Source organism: Scomber scombrus, chromosome 22, assembly GCF_963691925.1.
Source record: "Scomber scombrus chromosome 22, fScoSco1.1, whole genome shotgun sequence".
NCBI lineage: Eukaryota > Metazoa > Chordata > Actinopteri > Scombriformes > Scombridae > Scomber > Scomber scombrus.
In genome coordinates this window covers 7365394-7392673 of record NC_084991.1, presented here as the reverse complement: position 1 = coordinate 7392673, position 27280 = coordinate 7365394, and the positions used below count along the sequence as shown (strand labels likewise).

General features: G+C 38.6%; 2 protein-coding genes across 2 annotated transcripts in view; both read left to right on the top strand.

Moving 5' to 3' along the window:
- Window positions 1–27280, top strand: part of LOC134004461 (mitogen-activated protein kinase 12-like) — a 424476-nt gene that overhangs the window by 231244 nt on the left and 165952 nt on the right. The gene's annotated exons all lie outside the window — the stretch shown is intronic.
- On the top strand, window positions 9153–23403 carry zgc:165507 (uncharacterized protein LOC561188 homolog). The gene is made up of 4 exons (XM_062443796.1): window positions 9153–9369; window positions 18925–19068; window positions 21616–22419; window positions 23126–23403. Exons 1-4 carry the CDS (start codon window positions 9153–9155, stop codon window positions 23401–23403), a joined length of 1443 nt encoding a protein of 480 aa, XP_062299780.1.

The window sequence follows — 27280 nt, the reverse complement described above, 5'->3', positions numbered from 1 at the left end:
GTTTACTTAAGCTGTACACACTTGTGTTTTTATGTTGGGTATGTGCTGGGCTACTTCTTGTCCAGGTGTGCTCACTTCAAAATAAAAGCACATAAAATGTCCAATGGAGTAAGACTGTTACTGTGTGATCGTGAGTGTATCATAGAACATAAATGGTATTGTTTTTAATATAGATATTTGTGGATGACTGTCAGCTGGTGAAGAAGCTTATTTGGAACAATAGACTTCTGTGGCTTTTAAACCCTCTGCTTTAAGCCCTCAGGAAAAAATATTTGTTCAGGGAAGGTCTTGCTCTTTTGACCTTTTGGCTTTTCAAGTTCCTGAACATTGCTCATGTGATGGAACAGGGAGAATTTTTTCTTTCAGTTCAGTGTTTGTAAGAATTACGTCTTACATGTAACGTCACATTGGGTACTTTTTGGTTGTTATTGTGTCTCTGAGTATGTGGCACAAGTTTCTTTGATCGACCATGATACTGGTCTCTTCAATCAGGTGTTAATGCTTGATGTCTTTGTGTAACCAAACATTGTTGGTAAGGTTGTACTCAGATTTCTCGGCTCCTGTGTGGATTTGAATATATATTTTTGTGGGCGTTGGGGGGGGGGGGGTTGGATTAGGTTTCAAGATCAGGACCTCTTTCCATGCTCCCTGTGAGGAAGTTTGTTGTGGACACAAGTCTGCTGTGTGCAAACGACACCACCTGATACAAAACAAGGCATTGTTCTCCACATTAGGATAATATGCAAACCAAGTATAATGATTTATTGTATAAGAACTATAAAGCCATATTGACATATGACATTTAAAATGTCAACAAACTCTAACCTCTGTTTCCTCTAAAATAATAGTGTCCTCCTCTTGTTTAGTGAAAATCAATCCCGCACCAAATCTGACCACATGTTTCATAAGGCGAATAACTGAAAGTACATCTTTTAAACAATAATACACTTATCAGCATCAGTATATCTGTCAATATTAGCCTGATTTTTTTGACCCTGTATTTTGAATCTATATCTTGTTTTATACTGCTGCATGAATGTGATTTCACATTTGGGGAATATGGAAACATACACTTTGTTTCTTATGGATGATCGAACCAATTTTAAAGCAACTGAGAAAATGTTTAAACACTTTGCCACCCAGAAGATCACTTGTCAGTCAGCCAGCTGGTGTGAATTTAGGAGATCTTCTCATTTCAATATTTTGATGATGATGTTTCTACAGGTGCTTTTGTCCTTCTGTTTAGTGGAAGTAGTAGTTCTGATTCATTAACCAGGCTAGAACTGGATATAACATTCAACACGTCATTAATCTTCACATTTGGCATATACTCTATTAAATGGTAGTTGTATTAAATCCAGAATGAAAACAGAAAACAGGAAAACACTACAAAATCTATGAATATGTTAGTACTTTTCATTTCACAAGTAACATGTGAAGTAGGAGTGTGTTTGCACACTGAAAGTTTCAACTTTCCACATCACACTTATGTATATTCAATGCTGAACAGCAACTGGCTTCCAAACTAGTTGTGATGGAGGTACATGCCTTAAACTGAGATTTTAGGTGAGCGCAGAGAAACGTTGCCCCCTTCGGCAGATGAACCTGAACAGCCCTCAAGTGTCAAACTCTGCACTAAGTCATTCTGCAAGCGGCGTAACACAAACCAGAGCACATTCTTGACTTTTGGGGGGCTAGGTATATAAATCTCCATATCCTTTCCACATGTCCTAATAGCTGGAGGGGGAAAAAAGATGGTGACATAACATGGTCAGAGATGTGGAGAGGACTGGGTGCTTTTGATTGGATGTTGGAAGTGGGTGTTTTTGGCCCACATGGAAAGGTGACGCGAATGGACTTCTAAGAACGCATTTATAGTGCTGCATAATACAATATGCTTTTTCTCTCATTAAATCAAACCCAGGAGAAAAGCACATGAAGGCAGCAGCTTAGCAGGTTGAGAGACATTTTTTCTGTGTCAGCAGAGGTTTGCCATCCATTTTTAGTCTTGGTCATGCTGTGACGGAAATTTATAGGAGCACTTAAACGTTTTTTTTAATCAAGGTTCGTCTCCAGGAATTCGCTTGAGGGCTTCAAAGTGTTAGACGTTGACAATTGAGTGAAAAGAGTATTATAGTCTCAGTATATTTTATGGGAGGACCCCCTGCCTGGTAGCCTTTTTGATCAGAAGGCAGCTTTCGGAGAGAGCCATTGTTTCTGTGTTATTTTTTCCATTTGTTAGTGTGCAAGACCAAGGGCAAGTGTATTTACTGAATCACCGTAGGCAGATTAGATGTGTTGATAACAGGAATGAAATGTGTAGCACAGTCAACGTTATGAGAATTGCTGACTGGGTTAATAATGAACTTTTTCTAAAACAAAGTGAGTAGTACGTCTCTGAGGTTACCTTAGAGCTAATCTTGCGTTGCCATAACTTTAAGTCCCATGAGACTTGGGTGGAGCGATGGGAAGGGAGGGTGTAAGGGTCATGCTGGCAGCCGCTGACTGTAGAGGTCAAGCGTCCTTTGTAGAGTTTGTCATGGCAAACAGCATCTGTTTATCTTAACGACATTTAAATATGTCTGCTGTTCAAGGTCCCATAACAAATGGTATGTATACTGTAGAGGTAAATATAAACTATATGTTTACAGGTTATACAGGGTTGTGTGTTCTTGCCTGTTAACTCTGATTTGATCCAGCACCTAAGTCAGTCAGCTAACCTTGAGAACCCGTCATACAAGTATAAATCATACAGGTGCTCGCAAGAAAGACTTATTAAGAGATCGCTGCCCAACCTTTTACCATCATTGAAAGAGGAAAAATGTAATTCAAGTTTGCAATATGAAGTCAAAGAAAGATCCAAAGAAAAATAGAGTTTGTCCTTCTTCAGAGTGGTAATATACTTTTCTTTCTTCTGCTTTAATAGACTTAAGATGACATCTCAGTGAAGTCTGACCATGTAGAAGTCTCAATTTCTCTCAAAATACATTTGACATTTAAATATGAAATGTTCTAAGATGTGTCCCAGAGGCGACTTGAAAATAATAAAGAGGCAATAAGGCTTAAAGAAAATTGATTGACAGATGTCTCGGCCTATAAATGATGACAAACACTGGCTGCACCCAGGGTCTGATTAACCTGCCAACAGCAAAAAGTGAGCTCGGCTTTCTGTGCTCCACAACCTAGTCTCATTTTAAGGTGATTCAATTCAAATTTATTTAAGAATATGCACAATGGAAACATAATATAAACAAGAATATCTAAACTATCCAAACAAAACTTTTTCCCTTTTGATTTTGGGGACTTTGGGGTGTTGTGTCACCCTGTTTGGCATGTGCTAATTGAAGCCTGTAACTGTTTTTCTGAAGATTTGACACACACTGGTAGAGTAGCGGGTGTGTTTAGGAACAACATCTTTGCAGGGTTGGTGCTGCTGGTCTGTGGCTTACACAGCAAATAATCTCATACGCTGCAGGGGTCTGTTGCCCTTATCTATAATGTGGTGAAACACGCCCAGGACGTCATGCTCACATGTTTTGACGAAAACTCTACAACCCAAAGATTTTCAGTTTACTGTCACATAAACTTAAAGAAACCAGTCAATACTTCAGAAGCTGGAATCCAAGAATTTGGACATTACCAAAATAGTTGTTGATTAATTTAATAGTTGACAACTAATCAAATAACTGACTTATCATTGAAGCTCTAAAAGATTGTAAATTGAAATCCAAGCGTATCACACCTGTATGTGAATGTTTTTCAACTATCTAACCACTCACCTTAATAGCCCAGCCACCCAACCCTCCCTCCTCCACCTCCCTTGAGCCTCCTAAAACTCACCTGAAATACAACACTGTGGTCTGAGCCTGGCCCTTGTTGTTAAGTAAACCTGAGATCCTGTGTCTGCCCTTGCTACAAAGAATGTAGTTTCTTTAGGCTTTCGGCCAAGCTAGTAATTTATGTCCTTGTAGGAGACAGACACACAATGCACACACACACACACACACACACACACACACACACACACACACACACACACACACACACACACACACACACACACACACACACACACACACACACACACACACACACAATGTTGTAATGCAGTCAAGTTCTGTGTAATCTAGTCTGATGAGCTCTTGACAGTCTGATGATTTGATCATAGAAAAACTATTTTGGTTTCTGCACTCCTGCTATGTCATTGCCGCTCACTTACCAAGCTCTGCTATTTGAATCAGCTCACCAAGGTGAAGGCAACCAGTCATCTCAAGTACATACAGAGGGCACTGGACCGAAACAGACTGTGTGCTCGACCCCACAACACACAAGGACAAGCCTGTCTTTGTGTATGTGTGTGTAAGTGTGTGGGTGTGTGTGTGTGTTGTGGTTGAGATGGGGGAGGGGGTATGACTTAATTAACTTTCAGGGACACAAACCAGACTCAAGACCAGTTAATTGGGAACTACTTGCTCAATTGAGGACAAAAGCTGTGTCCCCACTTAGTAAAACGCTGATTGTTGGGTCAGTGGTTAAAGTTAGAGTAAGAGATAGGTCTCCAGGACATGAATGTAAGTCTATGTAAATACCATGAAAATTAGTTAAGTAAACCTGTGTGTGTGCGTCATGTGTCATTTCCATGTGTACCTTCAGTACTTTGTACCTATAGATTGTTCCAAACTTAATAAATTAGAATTTTCTGTTAGTCTCTGTTCAGAATCAGTTCAAAGTCTGACACGGCAATAAGAACATGACTTTACTTGGTGGTCATTGTCTTCAAACAGTTAATTGATCAGATTATTCAGTAATCCTTAGATTCAACCATGCTAGCAGCTAGCAATGGCAATGTTGGATGGTTGGTCTGTCAATGCACCACTTTGGTCCAGACTGAAATATCATATCAGTGACTGAATGGGTTGACCTGAAATTATGTACATCAGAGTTCAATGGCTTTAAACCTAGACTTCAGTGTAGATTTGGACTATAATGCGGAAAAAAGAGTTGACATTTAATATCTTTAATCAACTTACATGATGAAAACCGTAAGCTGGCTACTATGAATTGTGTTGCAAGATGACATACAAAAAGGCCTACTGGTGCTGCGGCTTGGGTGTAATTTATAAAACTAAATGATACAAAATAATTGCATTGTTGAATTGAACCTTACTTGGTTGGTTTTACTTGATTTGATGAAGGCTGATGTACTTTGACCTTCCTGTGGAAGAAATGAGGAAGAATTTCCCTACAAGGGACTACAATAAAGCTTTATTACTACCTGACATCACAACAATCAATTCCTTCTGGTTGCAGATTTGGTCTAGTCTAATCTAATCTGCCTGAAATAGGCTTTGAAGTATCAATAAAGTACTTCCTGTGGGTGTTGCCAGAGAGGTGTGGCTGCTAACGAACCGAACTGCAGATGATAGATATATGTGATGACAGTGTTTTAAATTAACTGTTGAGAACATGCTGGCTGTGAACGCAACCTGCCAGTCACTCTGCTGTGAGCTGCTCTTTAATACAGTGGTGTCATGTTAGGGACAGTGCATGATGAGGATCTGTGCTTTTGAAAGTAAACAGAAAGTATTGATATTGTAGTGACTGAAGGGTGACTTTGCTTTATTTGACTACTTATGTACTTACAGGGTTGATTGTAGACCAGAAAATCATTTTTTTCACCCCATAGCTTCTCTTTTCTGGTCAATCTGTTTGGAGCTTCATATTCAAACCCATCAACGTAAGCTTCTTACGAGTGTCTTAGGCTGCCACGTGCAATGTCGTCACGTTCAATCAATCAATCAATGTCCATATCTACACTGGGTGCTGTTTTGGACAGCCTGTAATCTGATTAGCATGGATTAAACCTACTGTATAGAACTCTGGGGAAAAAGGCATAATAATCTCTAACTGTGATTAAAGGGGGAATGCAATGGATATACACAGAGGATTATATTTCCGTTCACCAGGCACAAGTGCAAGTAAGAGATGTTTTGTTTGTTTAGTATTCAACTATTGCAAATGTGTGTCAGTGTTACAGTGTAATGTGTTGACATTACAAAATAGAAGACCCAAACAAAACTTCAAGTTTGCAATGAATGCTCCCTTTATTGTTGGTTAAACCTGGCACTGGTTTTCAGGAATTAAAAAACAAAAGAAATCACAACCTCGATCATACAAATTTTATTCATTCAACTTTTTTAATACACTGTATATGTTTTTCTATATTATATTTGTCCTCTTTGAAAGACACAAAGTGATTTGAGGAGATTTCACAGTGCAGATTTCACTAAATTCTACGCAATGCTCCTTAAAGTGTAGTGTACTGTAGAAGGAAATGCTTGATTTACCTGAGCTATGTGGAGCATTTTAGCATCTTTCAGCTCATTGTTCTACTTTTTGGCCCTCAACTTTAATGTTTTGGTTCACTCCCACCACTATCATCAGCGTTATTTCTGGATGCAGCAGGAAACAGGTGATAAACTGCCTGTCCAACACCAAAAGACAAAGAGCACAGCGGAGTATTTAGCAGCTAAAGAGCCAGATATTTCCCCCAGGAGTTGCCGTAGACCAAAACAGCTATTAGACCTACATTTGTTAGGTGGGCAGAATATCAGCTTTAAGAAACACAAATGAATTTTTAAGTGGCACTCAGCAGTCTCCATAAAGCCAGTTACCATTCCTTTTATTATCAAATTAATCTCCTATTTACCTTATCACTTCAATCTCTATGAATCTAACCAGCGCCAAATTTATTTCTTTATTTCTTCAAATACTGTGGCCAAAAGTGTGTTTATTGCCACAGTAATGAGTCGTTCTACTAATGGCTTCCTGTTGACACTTTGAGCAGAACTTGTTATGTGTGAGTCTCTACAACATCGCAATCTGATCTGGAGAGAGGGGCAATGAGGAAGGACAGCAACATCATTTATTAATACTGGTGGCTGATGGTTATGGGTCATTTACAGACACTAAGGCCTAGCTTCCATTTCCCCTTGTAAGGCTTTGATGTCCTTAAATTGAGTTTGTTGTTGTAAAATGTCAACTTCTACTCAAGTTTTGACATATGAATTTTCAAATACACCGCATGTGTAAAATAGTGGTTGTGGATGAGGGTTGACTGCTGTAATACAAAGACGTCATATTTAAGTTTATGTTTCGTTTGTTCAGCCTTTGTATGATGATTTGCTTGTACCAACTCCAAGATTTCAGTTCATGTGTGAAAGGGGCTTGGTTGTGTCCTGTGAGTCAGCTGAGGGAAGGCACCCCCAGGAGGTCTGAAATGGTTTAGTTGTAGGATTTTTTTTAATCCAATAATCCTTTCTTGGCCATTTTCACATTGTTTTGTACTTCTTGTGCCAAAGGATATATGGACAGACGCTCCAAAGCATCTTTGTTTTGTATTTACAGAACTCAATTTGCCCTTATGGCTGCCACAGATAGTGTTAGATAGCCAAATTAATTCGGCAAGAATGTTTTCAAATGCAGAATATTCATATAGTCTTACCATGGATTCTATTATAAGTACAAACAATGAGTTCATTTATAAAAAAAAACACACACACACCCTAATAATAAACTTTGCAGCAATCAATTAGTAGGTGGAGATAAGAGATAAAACTTGGAAGATTCGCTCCAAAGTGTAAACCAATGTGTATATTACGGGATATCAAGTGGTCTTATGGAGCCATCACAAAGAAGGTAATGGGGTTCATAAAAAAATCAGGTACAGTCAGAAAAAAATGTTCTGTAGCTGGAGCCCTACCCTTGCAGAAGATATAAGAGTAAAACATTTGATTCGTGTCAATACATGGTGAGAAACTGTTATTCTTTCAGGCTGTTCAGTTTTTGTGGTTGCTGGTGGGGTAATGTGTAAATTGTAGGGTACAGTCTCGACCTACTTTATAACTTCTGTTGTTATTCAGCGCTCTATAATTAAAATTGTCCTTACTTTATTATCCAGGTATTGTTGCCAGTTTTTGACAAGAAGTTGCTTCACTCAGTGTTTCAACCTGCCCTGTTTTCCATCAACTGTCACAATCATTGGCATTGGTGGTAATTACATCAAACTATAGCATAGTTCATTTCTGTTGCTTAATATGCAGTGCAAACATGAGGAAACATGTTAAGGTTGTCACAGGCTGTTCATTTATGCAAATATATTGGCGTTCTCCCAAAGTGGCTGCTGACATCTCGGCATGCCATAAGCTAATTATACAGCTGTACATTATGCCTTGCTAATTAGAAAGGTGATACTAATGAGGTTGTACAGAGGTAAAACATCACAGCCGTCCCCTTTTTTTTGCTCTATGACGTGTCCGTGAATGTGTGTGTGTTTCCCTATGTCAGTATACATGAAGAAAATCAACATGGTCACAGTTTGTGGCTGTAGACAGTTGCAGCTCTTAGTTCCTCTTTCCTTTTTTTTTTTTTTTTTTAACACGTAATTAGGGCATGTTTGCTTTGTACACACTACCACCTGATTTTATTGGCACTGCACTTATACCAGTATGCAGCCACCACCCTGTTTACTGCCTTGGGGCTGGTGGGTACTCGTAAGAGTAAGGTGAGTACAGGGCGGAGCTTTCTCGTCTCTCAGGTATAGTGAGAGCATGTCCTCTATGACGGATCATTAAACCTCTGTGTGTGTGTGTGTGTGACTGTGAGTGTTTGCACATGCCTTCACCAGGATACGGACTTGATATGGACCTGCTGGTATGTTCTTCTCCCTTACGTGTCACATTACTGGTGGCAGCTCATGTAAATGAAAGCAAGGACAAAGCTTTTGACCTCTTGTGTAATCCCACAGCCGTTTGTATACTGTCAATATGAGCAGCACCTGGGGATTTGATTTATCTATAATTGTCTGCAGTAATCTGTGACTTTTCTTTTTTTTACAATTGCTCACTTTGAGGTAAATTTCAGTCCCAAAGGACTTTAGAGAGACAGAGAAAAAGCCTGGCTTGATCCGACCAATCGATAATCAATCACAGGAGAAAATTAAGTCATACATAATGTAAGAAAGAAAATACTGGGAGGCAAAAAACCACAAGGATCTTGTTGGTAGGTTTCCTTCTCTGCATGTTTTAATCTTCCTCTCCACTATCTCTTTTTTTGTCATTGCAGTGAGCAGTCACAGTTGAGGTGGGCCAGCGATGCCGCCCCCAGCTGCAAGTCCCCCAGCCGTGCCCCCACCAGACGGGGGTTGGGGGTGGGCTGTGGTGCTTGGATCTTTCATCTCCATAGGTTTCTCATACGCTTTCCCCAAGGCCATCACGGTCTTCTTCAAAGAAATCCAGCTCATCTTCGATGCCTCCTACAGTGAGATCGCATGGATCTCCTCCATTATGCTTGCGGTCATGTATGCTGCAGGTGAGTCATTGGTTGGTTTCTTCTAAATCGAAAGTCGAACTGAAATTTGGATTGTCCTCAGTTTTTGTTTAAGGTAAAACTATAATCACACTGCTGCTTTTTTTCAGAATTTTTCATTTTACAATTTTGAACACAGGCTATTTGCTGGAACAACATCGAATTGCCTCAAGCTTTAGTCAGCAGACTGCCGTCGTATGGCTATTGTTAGCTATCAACTTCTGACTGGAGCATCTCTTAGCCCGGTATAGCCTACAAACATTTGAAACAAGCACACAGTGTTGGTTTTCACCTATCAATCACTTCAGCAGTCTGTCATTTTAAAATATTCACCATTTGTCATGCGTTTAAGTCAGTTTTTTATTGCTTGCTAACGTTCATTCATATAATTTCAACATCTCCCAAGTCTGCTCGTCAAGCTTCTACACATTCAGTTTTCTAGTTGTCTCACAGTATACTTAGGCGGTGGGGTCTAGCTAGCATTAGTTAGCATAGGGAATGACTGGACTTTATAAAGTCACAGCAATGGCTAAATTAGTCCTGTAACCTCAACACAGCACCACTTACCTTACCATATTATTCCAATCATTACATAGAGTAATGTAAAGGGCAACAGATTGTTGTTGTTGGAAATAAATGATTTCATACGTTATTTTTAGAGTCCACCCACAGAGACAATGGGCCAATGGTCAGTCGAAACTAAAAAATTCACGCCCACTGGTGAACATCAATAGAGGGCGCTATCACTGCATAAAGATACATTTTTATTTCTTCCTTTAGGGAATCTGAAACACCAAGGAGAGGTTTACTGATTTCTTGAAATGTACAATGATGTGCGGCTTTATTTATGAAGATAACAATTATTGTAATGTATCTGTTGACGTTAAGGGAAAGAGCCACATCCAGGACACAGTGCCTTGCTATGGTCTTCAAATCATGACATTAACCTTCTTTACGTTAATCCCTTTAGGATTTAGTTATACATGTCGTTGCTTTTCTTTTGCAACATGGATGTGGTGTGTTGTTTCTTGAGCAGATGCTCCATATAAAAGGCCAGAAAGTGTAACAGAAAAAGATGGAGCACAATGGATTAATCTTGTCATGGCTTATTCATTACCATGTTGTTTGCTGTAGCTATCAGTGATTCATACACTGTGCGCTTGTTTGTTTTCTGCCTCGAGATACAGTGGACAATGACGCGATAGAGAAGGAAGTAGGTTGTGTCATCAGATCATGACCTGGATTTGGAACCGTGGTATCAAAGGATGCTGGCACAATGTCACATGCTGAGCCTCCTGACAACCAGAAACCATGCTTTGTAGAGCTAAAGCTGCAAAGGGGAATTAATTTGATGATCAATTACAGGCGTAAAATCTACATGTTGATTTAGGTAAATAATCTGCTAGAAGCCTGTGGATTTTGCATAATTCAAAATACTATCCATTCTTCTACAAGGGACCAGGAGAAGAGGGATATAAAGAACTGAAAATATGTATTTATTAGAAAAACATCCAGCATAGAGAGTGACAGAACCAATTCAAATTTAAGCTAGACAGACCAATCTTTCATCTTATGAAACTCTGATGCAATGCTACATACGGTCCCTCATTAATTTTTAAATAAGGAGGCTTTCAAGGGTCAGAATATGTTTTTCAGCAGGTCATTTTCTCCACCATATTGCTCTGATCACCTGCTGTATTTCCCACTTTGGTTGCAACCCTGCTGCCCTTTGCTTGGCAGTGCCACGGCTGCCATCTGTCCACACTATAATCCTCCTTTCACTCTATCTACTGTTGTTGTCACCATCTGTACCGCTCATCAGCAGGCCTGGAAAGCTGATTTCCTACGTTGTATCGTGTATCTTAACTTCAACCAAAAACAGTAAAATAAATTCTTCATTCATAATCTCATAATCATTGTGACTGATATGTAAGAAGATATATGTTATTACGCTTTGTATTGTGGGCACACTAGTTTTCATAAAGAATTGATTATTAAATGATTACTGCAGAAACCGCTTACTGTCATACTGACAAATCATTTTCTGAGGCGCTCATTTAAAAAAAATTTTTTTTTTGTTCTCTGTTAATCTAATAATGTTTTAAAGGTACACTCTCTGGGCGTGAGTCTATCAAATCAATTGGACCCTGCATTCAACCTGACTGACAAATCAGTCAGGTTGATTTATTGGTGGATATTAGCTTGTTGCAGGTGTTTCTGTAATGCGTCAGCCAATAAATAACAATAAATGTCAGTACATAAATGCAAAATATATGTTTGAGGTCAATTAGAAACAGTGTCTCTATTGTTGTTAACCTCTCATATTGATATTGGTAACAGTTTCAAAAATCTAGTACAAGATCTTAAAAAAAGCCTGAAAAAAGTGTATTGAAGAAACATTTCAGATGAATTGAAATCTGAGGTGCATTCTAGCTGTCATTTTTCCTGCCTGTTTAAAGATGCAGTGTGTAGGATTTAGTGGCAGACAGCGAAACGGACTTGGCAGAAATTGAATAAAATATATCATAAGTATGTTTTAATCAGTGTATGATCACCTGAAAATAAGAATCGTTCTGTTTTCATTACCTTAGAATGAGCCCTTTATATCTACATAGGGAGTGGGTCCTCTTCAACAGAGTCCACCATGTTGCATGGCCACCATGGGTTCTCCGCTTGGAAGGGGAGGGTGAAGTGAGGTGTATTCAGTTGGTTGCAATCTGAAATCTGACCACTAGATGGCACTTACTTCTACAAACTGGTCCTTTAACGTAGCAGGAAAAACTGAGCTGTGATTGAGTTATACAAGCCCGCGAAAAACGTTCAAACTTTTTTCTCGCTATTAGTTCATAGCTACGTTTGATTCATGTTTTTGTGTTAGTTTTATAAATAGCTGTTAGGTAGCTGGCTAAAATACAAACAGCTTTAGGTGCATGACCAGCAATGTCTGGACTCGAGTGATACCGATCCTAATTATCTCATTAAAGAAGCTACAAAGCAGAGCATATTTGTCAACCATGAAAAGAATCATCATAACGAGCATCTTGGTATCTTGTTAGGATTGTTTTGTCGTCCTCATTATAATGAAGTGCCTAATTGTAATTACGAGATACAGTCATCGCAGCTTTTTTTTAAGGCACTGCTGTAATGTGGCTTCATGAAGAATGTACATGAGCACAAGTTGGAGTTTAAGTTAAGAATATTAAATTGTATCTTCTTGAAAAAAATACTCATTGTTTCAGAGTAGTTTTAGTTTGTAAAAATTGTCAAAAAAAAAGAAAGAAATGCTGACGTCGCCAGACAGCAACATTTTCCAGCAGCTGTTTATCTGCCACATCATAGTCACATCATTCTTCGCTTGCCAACTGCTGCTTTAGCTTTCTAATGACTGTATGTCATCATCACAGTGACATCGTTGATACGTGCGGTTACTAAGCGAGCGTCTCCTCTTACCCATTCATTCCTATTGATTGCACTCATCAGCTATTCATTAAACACCTGCTCTCTTGTTCTGCCTCTTGTGCTGATGAAGCAATCACTGTTTGAATGTTTAACACCTTTCTAATTCCCCACTGCTGTGCCTGTGTGTGTGTGTGTGTGTGTGTGTGTGTGTGTGTGTGTGTGTGTATTGTTGTTTACACAGCTCTGTCATTACCGCGCTGCTGCCTGATAATGAGCTACAACCTCAGACACAAAGAAATATGACTCCAATCGATCCAAATTACCAAAATGACCTTTTACTTCTCAACACTGGTCAGCGTAAACCTTGTGTCTGTAACAATTGAGCCTTTAAGGAATAATAAAAAAAAACCCAACAACCTTGTGTCTAGCTTGATGAGTTCTTGAATTCAGGGACAGTGTTGCATAAACCAAAGACGTCGAGTCCATCTTGGAGTGTATAATCCTTAAAAATCATCAAAATTGGACTGTGTTTTGAATTTCCTCTCACTCCTTTCTAACCAATCGTTTTAGGTAATACAAAAGAAAAGTATATATCTTTGTATTTTACCATGAAGGGACAGAAGTACCACACTTCCTCTTGTTACCAGTTTAAAATGAAGATGTTGGCCCTCTTTGATTTTCTTCATTCATGACAAAAATATATATCTTATTGACTACTCTGAAATATTTACAGCAGATTTTCCTTTTTTTTGGTAATATATTTATATCAAATAAATGATGATAAAAAATAACTTTATTTTTATAGCACTTTTCAAAAGAATATTACAAATTGCTTTCTATAAAAATCAAGTAAAACATAACAAGAGCAAAATTGATAGCTCTGTAAAAAGTGCAGGCAATCAAGATTATACAACATCAAATCATAAAACAATAAAACCAACAATAGTCAAAACCATGAATTAGGGATAAAATATAGAATTAAAAACAAAAATGAGGAGGAATACAGTCAATAAAACAATAAGAAGGCCTTTTCATAAAAGTGAGATTGAAGAAGTGATTTAAACGATAATACTGATTATGCTTCCTAACTGAGGGGCCTGGACAGAGAAGACCAAGTCCCCCTCAATAGAAGGCACAACTAGAAGACTCTTGACTGAGGTTCTCAGACCAGTAAGTCCCTAATAATATGATCCCATTGATGAGAAAAGCCGGCATAAATGAATGAATAAGAACATTATTATTAGCTGCAGCCTATGGATGGTTTAGTTTCTGGACCAGGATTCAGAATCAGTTTCAGAAGTCAGCACAACTGCACAATCATGATGTAATTCAAGCTTCATGCAATATGTTATATGCTCTAGATTCCATTAGTGAACAGTTGAAAAACAAACTAGCCGTGACCTAGTGTTAAACCAAGGGATCACTACAGTCTTAACAGTGCTGTTCAGGTTTTACAATGTCCCAGTGTGAGTGTGGTTTTATTGTCCCATTCCTAGTGCAATATGTAACTGACAAACCTGAACACGTTCTTGCCAAGAGTATATCTATTGTTGGCAAGAAAGCTTCCCCATTCACATTCATTCCAAAGATTTGCATAGTCATGTACCACAGAAACCATGCAAATACTGTAGATTGGCAAGCAACATATGACAAACGTTTCTTTAGGGTTAAAAATAATCAAATTATTTTAAATCCATTAAAATGATTGTATTCTGAATTTGGAAATAAAGAACGCATGTGTCTGAGTACTTGGTAACAAGCTCATAATGTAAATGGAAGCAGGTTTGAATTAATAATGCATAATTGTTCCCAGTGAAAAAGGACAAGACTGGGCACATTGCAGCTCCACAGTGTAATCCTTCATAGCGTTACATCAGACAGCTGTGAAGCAACCGTCGCTCTGAGATGACGTGAGTTAAGCTGCAGGCTGTGTGTCTGTGTTGGATCAGTATCTCTAATCCAGAGAGAGAGAGAAAGAGAGAAAGAGAGAGGGAGGGTGATGGAGACAGAGAGAGAGGGGGGGAGGGAAAGAGTTGACCTTGGGCAAGGCAGTGTAGAAACTCGTGTTGCATTTACTGCCAGTCATAAAGACGGGTAGATGACAGGAGGCTAAATAAACAATAGAGCGCACGTGTTTGCCTGTCAAGTGTTTCACGCTACATGAAAAAGAACTGTAGTGTATTGTGTCCACATACCAGCTAAAGAAAACTTTACCTGCCATGTTTTGTTGGGGGGTTTTTTCCAGAAAAATTGCCCCTGTTATAGACAGAAAAATATTCTGCAGGCCCCTTCAGGCAGAGCAAGAGCAAAATCACATCAAAATGATATAAAAAAATTGTAATATCATGAAAAAATGTTTTGATTGTCTGTATTAAGGCACCAGGTGTGGTCAATGAGGTCGAATCAAGGAGCCTGTATTTTAAACTATTACAGTCTGCCTAAAAGTGCCCGGGGAACATTTTCTTCTCAGCTTCAAGAGCACTTTAAGGTTCTCTGGATATACTCCATGTGAAAGTGATTGAGCACTTAGGCTCTGCGGTCTTCTCAGGTCCCTGTTACATTAGATAATCTGCAGAGTGTGCTGTGAACAGTTTTCAAAGGAACTACTTCCAATGAAAACTGCTGTCAGAGAGGTCCGTGTGTTTTTCAAAGTAATAGGGACCTTGCTTCTGGCATTAAAAAAAAAAAAATGCAATTTTTTGATTTGCACATCAAACCAGAAATATCTGCATAGCTGGAATACCACCAGATACAGGAGAACAGGTGTGGCTGTTTTTTGTGATTTGGGCGAACTGACCCTTTAATACTGTTTCAATAAAACACTATTTTGACCAACTTTGCCTGTACACACTGCAATGTTAGGTCAGTATACCTTTTAGTATGCATGTCATAGCCATTGGGTAGGCCTGTCATGATAACTACTTTTGTTGGACGACATATTGTCTCAGAAATAATCGCGATAAACAATATTATTGTCATTTAAAGATCATTTTATACCACTGGTGGGATTGGTGAATGGGCGCTACACTTCTGTAAAAACACAGACTGCCATTATTGGCCGGGACAAAGTTATTTACCTTTAATTCCATCTGAGCGGCACCACTCGCTTCTGCAGTCTCCACTCAGGACGTGCACAGTGAGGAATGGAGGACACTACTTTCTTATCCATGAATAGCCTCTTAGCTGCTAATGTGAATCAATAAATGATCATGGTCATGTCCATGTATCATACCATGAATCCATATATAGACATCATGATGTCGATAATTACGTTATTGTACGATAAATTGTAATTATTGAGACAGGCCTACCATTGGGAATTGATTTTATTGTGACCTTTCCTAATTTCAGTTATATTTTAAGATAAAATGCCAAAAAAATAGCTGTTCTCAGCTTCTAGTATGTTTCTTTGTCATACATGATGGTAAACTCAATATCTGGACTGTTGGTTGACATTTGAAAATGTCACCTTTGACTCTGGGAAATTATAACAAGTATTTTCACAATATTCTGACATTTTATTGACATTGACTGATTATCCCAAAAAGTCATCTGCAGATTAATTAATAATGGAAAATAATCATTAGTTGCAGTGCCACTCTTTTTTTCAGGAACGCTCTGCTCACATCCACTTAGTTCCACACATTCACATCTGGAAGCTGCCCAGTATAATCACAGCCAATCCCAGTTTTATCTGCTGGACATTCCCATGAAGCAATTGGGAATTCAGAGCCTTACTCCAGGGCAACTCAGCGGTGCTCTTTCACTTATCCTGCCCAGATTTCTGTTGATGCTGCTTATTGATACACAGCTCTAAAGTGACTTTAAAGCCTCATGTCAAGCTGAAAATATGGATAAAGTTTTATCTCTTAAATAAACTGGGGTTAGGTTGGTTCACCTGGCATTATTCCCGGTAAATATCTGTGTAATGGGTCGATAGAATTTCCTTTCCTTTGGCAGCAGAACATCTTTTAAAAGTTGTTTGCTTTCATTTGTGTCACCTTTATCCTATTTGAAATGTGGTAGATAGCCAGCATCCTCACATCATGAGCTGTAGCCGCCTCTTTGCTGCCGCCTCACATTAAAGGGTCATGTTGGAGAAAAAAAAACAAAAACCAAAAGGTTCGACACATTTCTATATGTGTCATTCCCTTTTGGGATCTAGGTGCTTATATTTAGTTTGGGGTTTTGTCCACTGTGTAATAAAGTGCACGCTGTGTCTGGCCAGGAGATGATAAGCCTTTTTTCAAGGGAGGTAATATGCAAGCTCAGGGGCTTCCACATCTCGGCCGATGCTGATCTCGCTGAGCCCCCGAGAATACTGATCACTGCTGCGGATGCGAATGAGGGGGAACTTTCCTCAAGGTCAAAAAAAAAAGATTCATGCAGAGCAAATGAAGTCAGATGACTCCTCGTCTGTTGTGGCTTTTGAAATTGCACCGGGCCTGATAGAAATATGATACATCTCCTGGCTGGTAATGAGAGCATTATTTCTATCTTTCATTACGTTTTTCGATTTACACATCCTGTACTTAAGATTCAGCTGAGAGATAGATGACAGTGTCAATTATAAGATGCATAGGTGCCTAAAAAAAAATGTGTAAAGCAGCCACATTATTCAAAAAATGATTATATCCCAAAACATAAAACAGATCAAATACTCTTATATATCTTAAGTGGAAAAATGCAAACGATACAACACGATGTAACACAACAGGAATATAATATCAGCTGTAGAGTCCTCATTTAAAAAATTCAAAGCACATTGAGCACCGCAGGGATGAAAACAACCTTACCCACTCCAAGAACATATCATCTGTTCTTAAAATAAAACCAGGTTACATCTTGTTCAAAGGTTGAATTACATGTACAGTAATAAGAGACTGACTCATCAGTGTAGAAGGAAACAAGCTCAGTCATTTATTCCATTTTGAAAGTGAATATTCCTCCTGACTGCTTTCTAACTGTTTGTGTATGGATTGAAATTTTAATGTTTATTGATTGAAGCTGATCAAGCTCAAAGTGTATTAAAATAAAATAAATTAAATGAGTGTAGAGTAAAGGTAAAAGGTCTTTTTGCTTCTTCTTGGTTTTCTGACCTACAATTGAACTCTTTTGGTTCACTGTTACTGCTCTCATCCTCATTTCAGGTGGCTTTTTTCAGCACAAACCTTCTGATAAAGCCTCTGTACACTACCTGCCCAGCACCAGACGGCAGACAGACAAAGTTAGCGGCTAGCTGGTGAGCCAGATATTTAACTCAGGCTTTTATGGACAACTAAACAGAACTAAAAGGAGAATAAATATTGTCAGGGTGCCATAAACTCCACTCTGAAGGAGTGCTGATGCTGCTCTGTGTCTGCTGGATGTGTAACTAGGAAGCTTTTTGCTAACACATTAGCCGTATCAACTTTATAGTATTACAATGTCAACAAGAATCTCCTAATACTGGTTTAAACATCTATTTCATTGCAAAATTGATGGGGTTTAAGGTCAAATTGGTTGTAAACAAACCCACTATAGTATCTAAACCAAATTATAACCAAACTGCAAATGAACACCCTAACAACCTCCTGTCCACTAAAGTGGGTCAAAGATGAACCAGGGAGTGGCTGTGTGAGATATGTACTATGGACAGTTTGGTTAATAGTATTAAAGCTGCCATTTGTTTTCACTTCTAAAGAAGTCATTCAAGTATTATGGATACATTGGGTATTTGTTTACAACATAATTGACCTAATTAAGTATTTTTTATTGCCAATAAAGAATTGGCAGAAACATATCTGGCACAGCTTTGAAGCTGCCTGAATATAAACCTCACATGCCTACCATCACACGCTTACTTATGCATGCCTTTTGTCCAACATGTACATTATAATTATGGAATATATAGAATATAAAGTGATACTTTTATATGCTCGTCTTTTCTCATTGCTACGCTGTCACTTACTCGCCTTTAAAGTGATTTGACAAGAGATGCTGGGAGTGCCGTGTTTTTATAAATTGAATCAGCCCTGTTGTTGCTATTAATAGAAGCTGGGTTCCCGCTGGCGTGCAGCACTAACCAGATTAAATCATTATGCACTCACTTTCAGTGATCCTGACTATTGTAAACATGCTAAATGTGTGGGTTGATTTTCTGTTTTCCATTTGTTCCAGGTCCCATCAGCAGTGTACTGGTTAACACATATGGCTGCAGGCCCATTGTTATGATGGGGGGCTGCCTCTCTGCCACTGGCATGATCTTAGCTTCTTTCTGCAATTCCGTGGTGCAGCTTTACGTCTGCATAGGAGTTATTGGAGGTAAGTCCATCTAAAGCCACTTGAGTTCATTTTGAGTTAATGTGATTAGCCTCTACTTCTAAGTAGCAGGTTAAAAATAAAACTGTTGTGGTACGAGGACTGTTGGCTTTGTTTCATCTTTGTTTCTTTAGTATGTTTTGGTTTTTACCTTAATGTCATCATGCTATATTTTTAGCTTTTATGTTTATGAGATCTACTATAGATACAGCCTAACAATATAAACCCATAGCCCATTTAAATCCCTATTAAATGACATTAATTTAACCTCTAATAATCAATCACCATGTGTAAAGCAAACCAAACACTGCCTTGGTGGTCAAGACAAAGCCATGGGCATCTCTATGTGAATTTGCATTACATAAAATGTAAAACACTAGGTATGTCTAAAAAGCCTTTTGATAGAAACTTACAACAAGTTCCAGTTATTGTTATCTATATTGCACCCAAAGGCTAAAAACAGTAGATTTCAGCACACCAAAGGATTATTTTAGCACCATATTTCTATCAGAGAGGAAAATGTAATTTATAGCATTTGTTGAAAGCTGTTATATGCTGAGATGCAATGCATGAATGTAAGGGCTGACATCACGTCTACAGCAGAGATAGCACAACTGTTTAGCAAACTGTACTGCATAACAGGCTGGCGTGACACTTCTCACAGCTGATATGGCAGCACAGTTTGTAAACACAGGTGGAAAAATTACACTCACAGATATGCAATTATTTCCCATCCCATTCAGTCTTTTTACAGTTGGCATTATTCTGTGATTTAAACGTCTAATACAAACATTGCAAACCTTTCAGTTAAACAGCTGTTCTGTTTTTACTTTCATGCGTGTTCTCTGTTACTAGAAGTGTCTCTAGGTACATGTGTCATGTTTATGGGGGTTATTGAGCAGCAGGCTGTCCATTCAGGTCGGATCAGGTCTGTCTCTTCCACCAAACAGCACACAGCTCTGTAACGTTATCCATGTTTGTCTTCTCAAATGCTCAGTTTTCAGTTTGGCAGCTTATAAGAAGAGGACTTTTTCTGTTGTTTTCTAGTAGACAGAAGTGACAAAGAACAGGCACTTTCACTCAATACAAAGTCAGTTAAGGACCCCACCTCTCTATATATATCTGCCCCTACGGAGTTATTTTTATCACCAGTGGGGACAAAATGTTTCCTACTCATGGTGATTTATACTGCCACTAGGTCATGTAAATATCTAAAGTAAAAATAGGCTATGTAACAGAAAGTGCTGTAACATGACAACAGCCCATTAGTGTAAACAACAATAAATTCAGAAATGAACTTTCCCTTTCAGTGCTCGTGTGACAACACAGATGACACTGTGTCTAGGCTGTGTGTAGAGTTGCCTCCTTCTCTGCTCAGAGATTTGTAGAGATGTGTGTAAAAGAGGGGCAACATGCTGCAGATGACCCTCCACAGGAAACATAAGAACTAGACAGAAGTTTGTCATCAGAGTAGACTGTTTTTCTTACTCTGACCAGCAGGAACATACTGTAACCTGTTTATTTGTATGAAGACAGCACGTTTGCTATTACATGTTGTGATTATTTTTTATTCAGCATTGAAGTTTGCTGCAAGCTGCACATAGAGCTGATTTAAACAGTGACTTGCAAGACTGACAGTAAGTGTATTGGCATGAGTGATGCCATCCACAGTATTGAAAGGATAGTTCAGGGATTTAATTCTGGTCTGTTAAATTAGTATTTAGGTTTTGTTTTGTTGTATTAAATCACATCTCCCATGTGTTTGCATGAGGAAAGGACAAGGCATGAACTTGACATCACGCGACAGTGAAAATGAATTAAATTGTAAAAATAATGGATTAAGATAGGTCAAGTTCAAGTTTCATAATTGCTTTATTAAAGTTCATAATTATTTAAAAAAATGTTATTTATTATTATTATTGTATTTATTTATGTTACTGTAACAGCTGCAAAAAATAGCTTAAATAGACTCCTTAGTCTATATAGGGCAACAGTGGTTATGTTTATTTTCATGAATAAAGACATTTCAAAAACATCCTCTTGATTTTTTTCACAAATTGCAACCTAGTTATAGATGGGATTGGTCTAGAGATATTCTTCTTTTGTCAACAAATGCTGCATCCACACCGAATCCAGCTATGTAGGAAACATGTCAATCCTTCCATTCATTTGAAGGGGTAGTGAGTTTAGGTTGTGTAATTGGGGACTGCATGGGGTGCAGCAAAAAACTGTAGCAGCCATGCATGAAGAAGTTGAACCAGGATCAACTTTTGCCGAACACAACCCAACATCACACTGTTTAGTTTATTCCTCTGTGTTCCGTCATTGCAATGATAACACACTGTCCTGGTACCATAGAATACTCACTAGTGCACCAAATGTGTTGGTGTAGCACTGGTCATGGTATATGGCTACATTCAGCACTTTTATCCAAGGCGCTTTACAATTTGCCACAGCCTCCAGATCGTTATATTTCATATCATACTAACTTGATATTAGAATTACCATGACTGTTACAAGTCTAATCTACCTTTGTTTTTTTCTCCATAGGGCTCGGATTAGCCTTCAACCTGCAGCCAGCACTGACTATGATAGGCAGATACTTTGCAAAGAAGCGTCCCATTGCTAATGGACTAGCGATGGCAGGCAGTCCAGTGTTCCTCAGCACCTTGGCTCCTCTCAACCAGTACCTCTTCAACCAGTTCGGCTGGAGAGGGAGCTTCCTCATCCTGGGCGGCCTGCTGCTGAACTGCTGTGTGGCTGGTTCTCTCATGAGGCCTCTGGCACCTCCACCTGGCAAGGTGAAGAAGGATGAAGAGCTAGCCGCCGTTACTACCACAACAAAAGAAAAGGCCACTGCCTGGGAAGTACTCAACAAGTACCTGGATCTGTCACTCTTCAAGCATCGTGGCTTCCTCATCTACCTGTCAGGCAATGTCATCATGTTCGTGGGCTTCTTTGCACCTATTGTTTTCCTTACAGCCTATGCCAAGGACAAGGGCGTGGATGAGTATTCGGCTGCCTTCCTGCTGTCAATCCTGGCTTTTGTCGACATGTTTGCTAGGCCTTCAATGGGGCTATTGGCTAACACACCATTGGTCCGACCCAATATCCAGTACTTCTTCAGCTTTGCTGTGCTGTACAATGGAGTATGCCACATCCTTTGCCCGCTTGTGGAAACTTACACTGGTCTAGTTGTGTATGCGATTTTCTTTGGCTTTGCCTTTGGCATGGTCAGCTCAGTGCTGTTTGAGACACTGATGGACCTGGTTGGGCCTCAGAGGTTCTCCAGTGCTGTGGGACTCACCACCATTGTGGAGTGCTGTCCGGTCCTCATCGGTCCACCACTAGCAGGTACTATCTGTTTGTCTGAGTGCATATTTCTTGCACTTACAATTACATATTCATTCAATTAAATTAACAATATATTATTAAGACTAGTTACCAAAAGAGGGCAGTTAAGGCCTGTCCGCTAGCTTGTTAAGTGTCAAGGTATGCTTATAGATGAGATTTGTAGCTATCAATGAGTAGGGTTGCTAATGCAACAATAAGTTCACATAGTGTATCCAAGAGACTCATCGTCTCATAATCACAATAATATCTACAAGCCATGCCTAGTCTGTAGATCAGTTTGTTTTCTAACATAGGATGGTCGGTGGTGCTACACAGCTAATAAGCTATGATAGCTTCTTTTGTTGACTCCCAGTATCTCTGTTTCCTAAAGGTCAGCATTGTCAAGGCAGTTAACCATGTGTCAAAGTTAATCTAAATGTACCTAAATGTGAAAGATTTGCATGGATTTACTTTGCTCCCATGAGCAACTTCTCTGATCTTGGTGATTCCATTCAAATTAACTGATTTTGCCACAAAATATTTTGTTTATAGATGACCAGGCCTTTACTTTAACATTGGCCTGACAAGCTAGTAATTTATGACAAATGGTATACTGTAAAAACCATAATAAGCATACTTTGATATGTTTTCTTTAAAATACTGTATATCCCAACATTTTAAAATGTATACCTGCAAATTTATAAAATCTTTATGTGTTGTCTTGCAGGGAAACTGGTCGATGTCACAAAGAACTACAAGTACATGTATTTTTGCTGTGGCGCTATAGTGATTGTGGCCAGTATTTGGCTCTTCATTGGAAACTTCATTAACTACAGACTTCTGGATCGTGAGCGCAAGCGCGCAGAGATGTACAAGCGGACTGAGACAGAAGATCCAGATCTAGTCAAGGATAAGAAAGAGGTCGATGGAGAGAACAAGGCCTCTGAAGAGCTTGTCGACAAAAAGAATGAGGAGGAACCTATTCAGCGGGAAACCAACATCTAAATCCTACCAATAGCTTACTGTCACCTCTAATGCAGCCTCCCCACATCCTCAACTATGGTCAAACTGAGCTCCAAGCCAGGACTTACCTCTCGGTGTTCCACCAGGCTCTATTCGGGGTCCTATTTCTGCAAAACTATCTGCCAAAGCGACAACTGTGTTGTAGGAGACTGTGAGGCATATTTGTTTGTCGAAGAGCATCAGTACTGACTAAACAGATACATTAACCAGAGAAAAATGTGTAAGATACTGTATGCATGTGAAGAGGCTAAAAGTCAGTAAATGTTTGTGGAAAACATTACTTTATTTTCTTTCTTGCCACGTTCACTTCATATCGGATTTACTGTAAATATAAGATTTACAAAACTGCAAATTGGGTACAAATGGGAAAAGCAAACACAGCAGTAAATCCACCACTGCTTGCAGATTATTGGAAAATTAGTTGATTTCACAGTCAGACAATCAACTCTGCTCAAGAAAAGTGTTATCCGTTAAAATCTGTTTATAATTGATTGTAGTAATTAACAAGAAAAAAAGCATGAATATTTCCAGCTGTATCAGCACACGCACTTCTGTTCTTCCTCCCGTGTCTTCCGATATGACGTGAATGCAACATCAGTGGGTTGACACTTTTCCTACGGTACCAGCAAACTGAACCCAAAATTAGATCTGTCTTTTTCACAGCACACTGAAGTTTTGGTTGATGAGGAAAGGTTTAAGTATTGAGAGGAAGCAATGAAAGCATTTCTCAGTGGTTGGAAAGCCCTTTCTGTGATTGAGAGGTCACATGTATGATTTTAACTGGTGACGTTTAGCAACACTGATTCCTAACTGTGCATTCACACAACAAGTAACTTGGTGTATGTGTTGCATTTGTGACTTATTGTAGGCCGTTAGAAGCTCTGATTGTACCCACTGAACAGTCACTTGACAATTGGAGGCACTAAAACAGAATTATAAAATGACGATTGGCCTTAATGATTGATAATACCCATTCTCCAAGCACCAATGTTTAAGATGTCTGTTTCAGTAGGTTTTCACATCAAAGTTGTGGACAAGTCGCAAGCTTTGAATGGGAATTGCTCTCATCTTAGGCTAATGCTTATGATATGAATCAATAAGGAACAGGGAACAAAAGAGGAGTTTATATCTGACTCAGTGTTGACAGCCGTTGAGCTCAAAAAGTTGGGCTGAGTTTCCCTGGTTGCTCAGCTCTGTAGGAAGCAAAAACTTCTGATGACTTGTTAATTGTGTTGATCGGCGTGTGAATGCAGTGTTAGTAATCCCAGTGCACTGGAAATGGTTGATCCGTGTGGTGAAAATCCTAATTGCACTGTGGCAATTGGGCGCCCCAAAATTCCCTCTTCTATAAATAAAGAACAGGTGTGTTCACAGCTGGTGACGCTGGTGCCCGCGTATTATGCTGCCCACCTGAGCACTGTAACATTGTGTAGTAAAACCTGCACAAAGACCCATTTCAATAATTTCGATCAAGTCATAAAATGCTTCCTGCAAGTCGTCTATTCTTCTATATTGCACTCATGTATGCTGCACTTAAAAGAGAAATGGCCATAGCAAATCTGCTGCAATTCAATGAATTTAATTATGGTTGAATGTAATTTCCTCTGTGGGCCTTAATAAGGTATTAATGACCAAAAACCATCTGCATAATAGTGGTTTTTCTACATACAGAGCCCATGAGCAATATACTTTTTTGTGTTCAGTGTAGCAGTCCATTCTGTGATACATTGCCTTAAATGTCATGGATGAATGCAGGGGAAATGTACAATGAATACTTGATAGTATTAGCTGAAGCTGATAAACCTTTCTGTTAAATGTGATCCACTTTTTTGCTGTGATTGACTTTGAAAAGTCTCTGTGTAATCTGCGTTTTGGGCTCTGTTTGTCTCCTGTCTTGAAATGTATGTCATTGCTATTAGTTTAAGTAATCATGTTCTGCGTAGTCTCCTTATGAACTAATTCACTAACACACAAACAAACGATCATGCCAGTATATTAAAACTTCTAAAGGAATCTTACTGATACTACTAAATAATGCTATTATGAATTGTGTTGTGTGCACTCAAATTGATTGGATGACCATTTCATGTAAGGATTTGAATTGTCTGTTGCTGTAAATGTCAATGTTACTTGTTCAATATTCTATCCATTCCATGTGATAATTTGTTAAATGTTACCCTGTCGTGCTGTCGATCATTGTTCATCTTGAAACTTGCATCTTTGGCTTAAAACCCAAAAGCTGTCCTGCCTCAGATGTCTTAACAAAGCCAAACACATTTTTAAAAACAAATGTAATTTTTCAAAGCAATCCTGAACAAAAAGCAATGCTATTGTCTCTTTTTTCCTGCTTATAATGTTCAGTGTGTATTCAAAATCATGAAATTTGATGTCCAACTATGTAGGTGTGGCTCTCGACCATGTCCCACTTTCACCCAAGGCTCATTACAACCAGGCACCACATTAGTGTGAAATCTTTTGGTTTCTTGTGAAATCAGAGAAATCAGCTGTTGTTGTGTTTGGTTGGAAGAAACTGTCAGAACTGAGTATTAGAAGAACCTTGTTGGGAGCAGCCTACTATACAAGTGACTGTGAATAAGATTATTTGGAAGATTTGTACACTATTCTGTTTCTAGCTTTACTAAACACTCAACTGGACCTGGTCCTGCTCCTGCAACATGAGGACAAAACCCATGTCAAGTCATTATTTATTAGAAGTCTTGGTTGAAGTTAACTCTGCTCACAGTTAATCTATTAGCTCATCTATTCAGAACTAGTTCACCAGCATTTCATGCCAATATGAGACAGTATTTTTATATTGCCATGTCCGCAACTTCCTTGTAGCTTTAGTTAATGATTGACATGAACACCTTTTGAATGTTTTCCCCGCTTTGACTTAATCAGTTGAAAGAGGAACTGCTTTTGTTCACTGAAATCAGACGTCACTGTGCTCACTGTTCATAATGATTCTCAATAAGGGATGAGAAACAGACAGCTGTACAATCACTTTCTACCAAATAACACTGCCCCCTGCTGGTTCCATACCAGAAGCTTCCCTTTTCAACAGGAGAACAATAGTTTTCATCATTTATTATATATATATATATTTTTAATGTCCAAACAAGATTGCAGTTTTGGGTTCGTCCTTTTTTGCCCTTTATAAATGTCAGATGCAGTTTCAGGGGTTATCAATGCTGTTCTTTTTTTTTTTTTTGGTGGGGGTTTGTGTCAGGAAAAATATATGTTATACAAATACAATAATGCAACTAGGAGGAATGCCATTGAATTTTAACACATCATTTTTATGTTATATAGAGAAATGTTGGATTCAGATTTCCCTAAAATCAGCTTCCCATCATCTGCCAGTAAGGAAGCTACTTGGTGTCATTGTCAATGAATTGTTCAGGTTAAAGAAATGTTGCTTCTGACCATCAAAATGTCACAGTATTCTCCTCTTAAACTTCCTGTGCGCTTAGACATTTCTCTGCATTTTGTTCAAAATGTTTATTCTAAAAACAAAAAGAAATACGTTTTAACAGTTGAATACAAATAGAGATAATTGAGAGTGAATTTGACTTGCACCAATAGCCTTATCAATGATTTTGCTTAGCATCTCCTATATTTTGTGTTTCTTACTTTTTTTATGTGTTTAGCTTTAGAAACAGAGTGTGGGATTTATTTTGAAATTTGCTTAAGACCAAACTTAGCAGTGAAGTTGAATTTAAATGAATATTAACTACTTTGCCCCCCTCTTGTATTATTTCTGTAAGTGCACATATCTGTTATTTAAAAAAAGGAAATGTTGAAGTGTTCACTTTAGGAAAAGAGCAGGCTTAAAATTGTTTTATTAACTACTTTGTAG

Bases quoted from the DNA above. Each gene is read 5' to 3' on its own strand.
- zgc:165507 (XM_062443796.1), top strand. From the start codon at position 9,153: ATGCCGCCCCCAGCTGCAAGTCCCCCAGCCGTGCCCCCACCAGACGGG. The intron at 9,370-18,924 runs GTGAGTCATTGG...CATTTGTTCCAG, and splicing joins TGCGGTCATGTATGCTGCAG to GTCCCATCAGCAGTGTACTG. The intron at 22,420-23,125 runs GTACTATCTGTT...GTTGTCTTGCAG, and splicing joins CATCGGTCCACCACTAGCAG to GGAAACTGGTCGATGTCACA.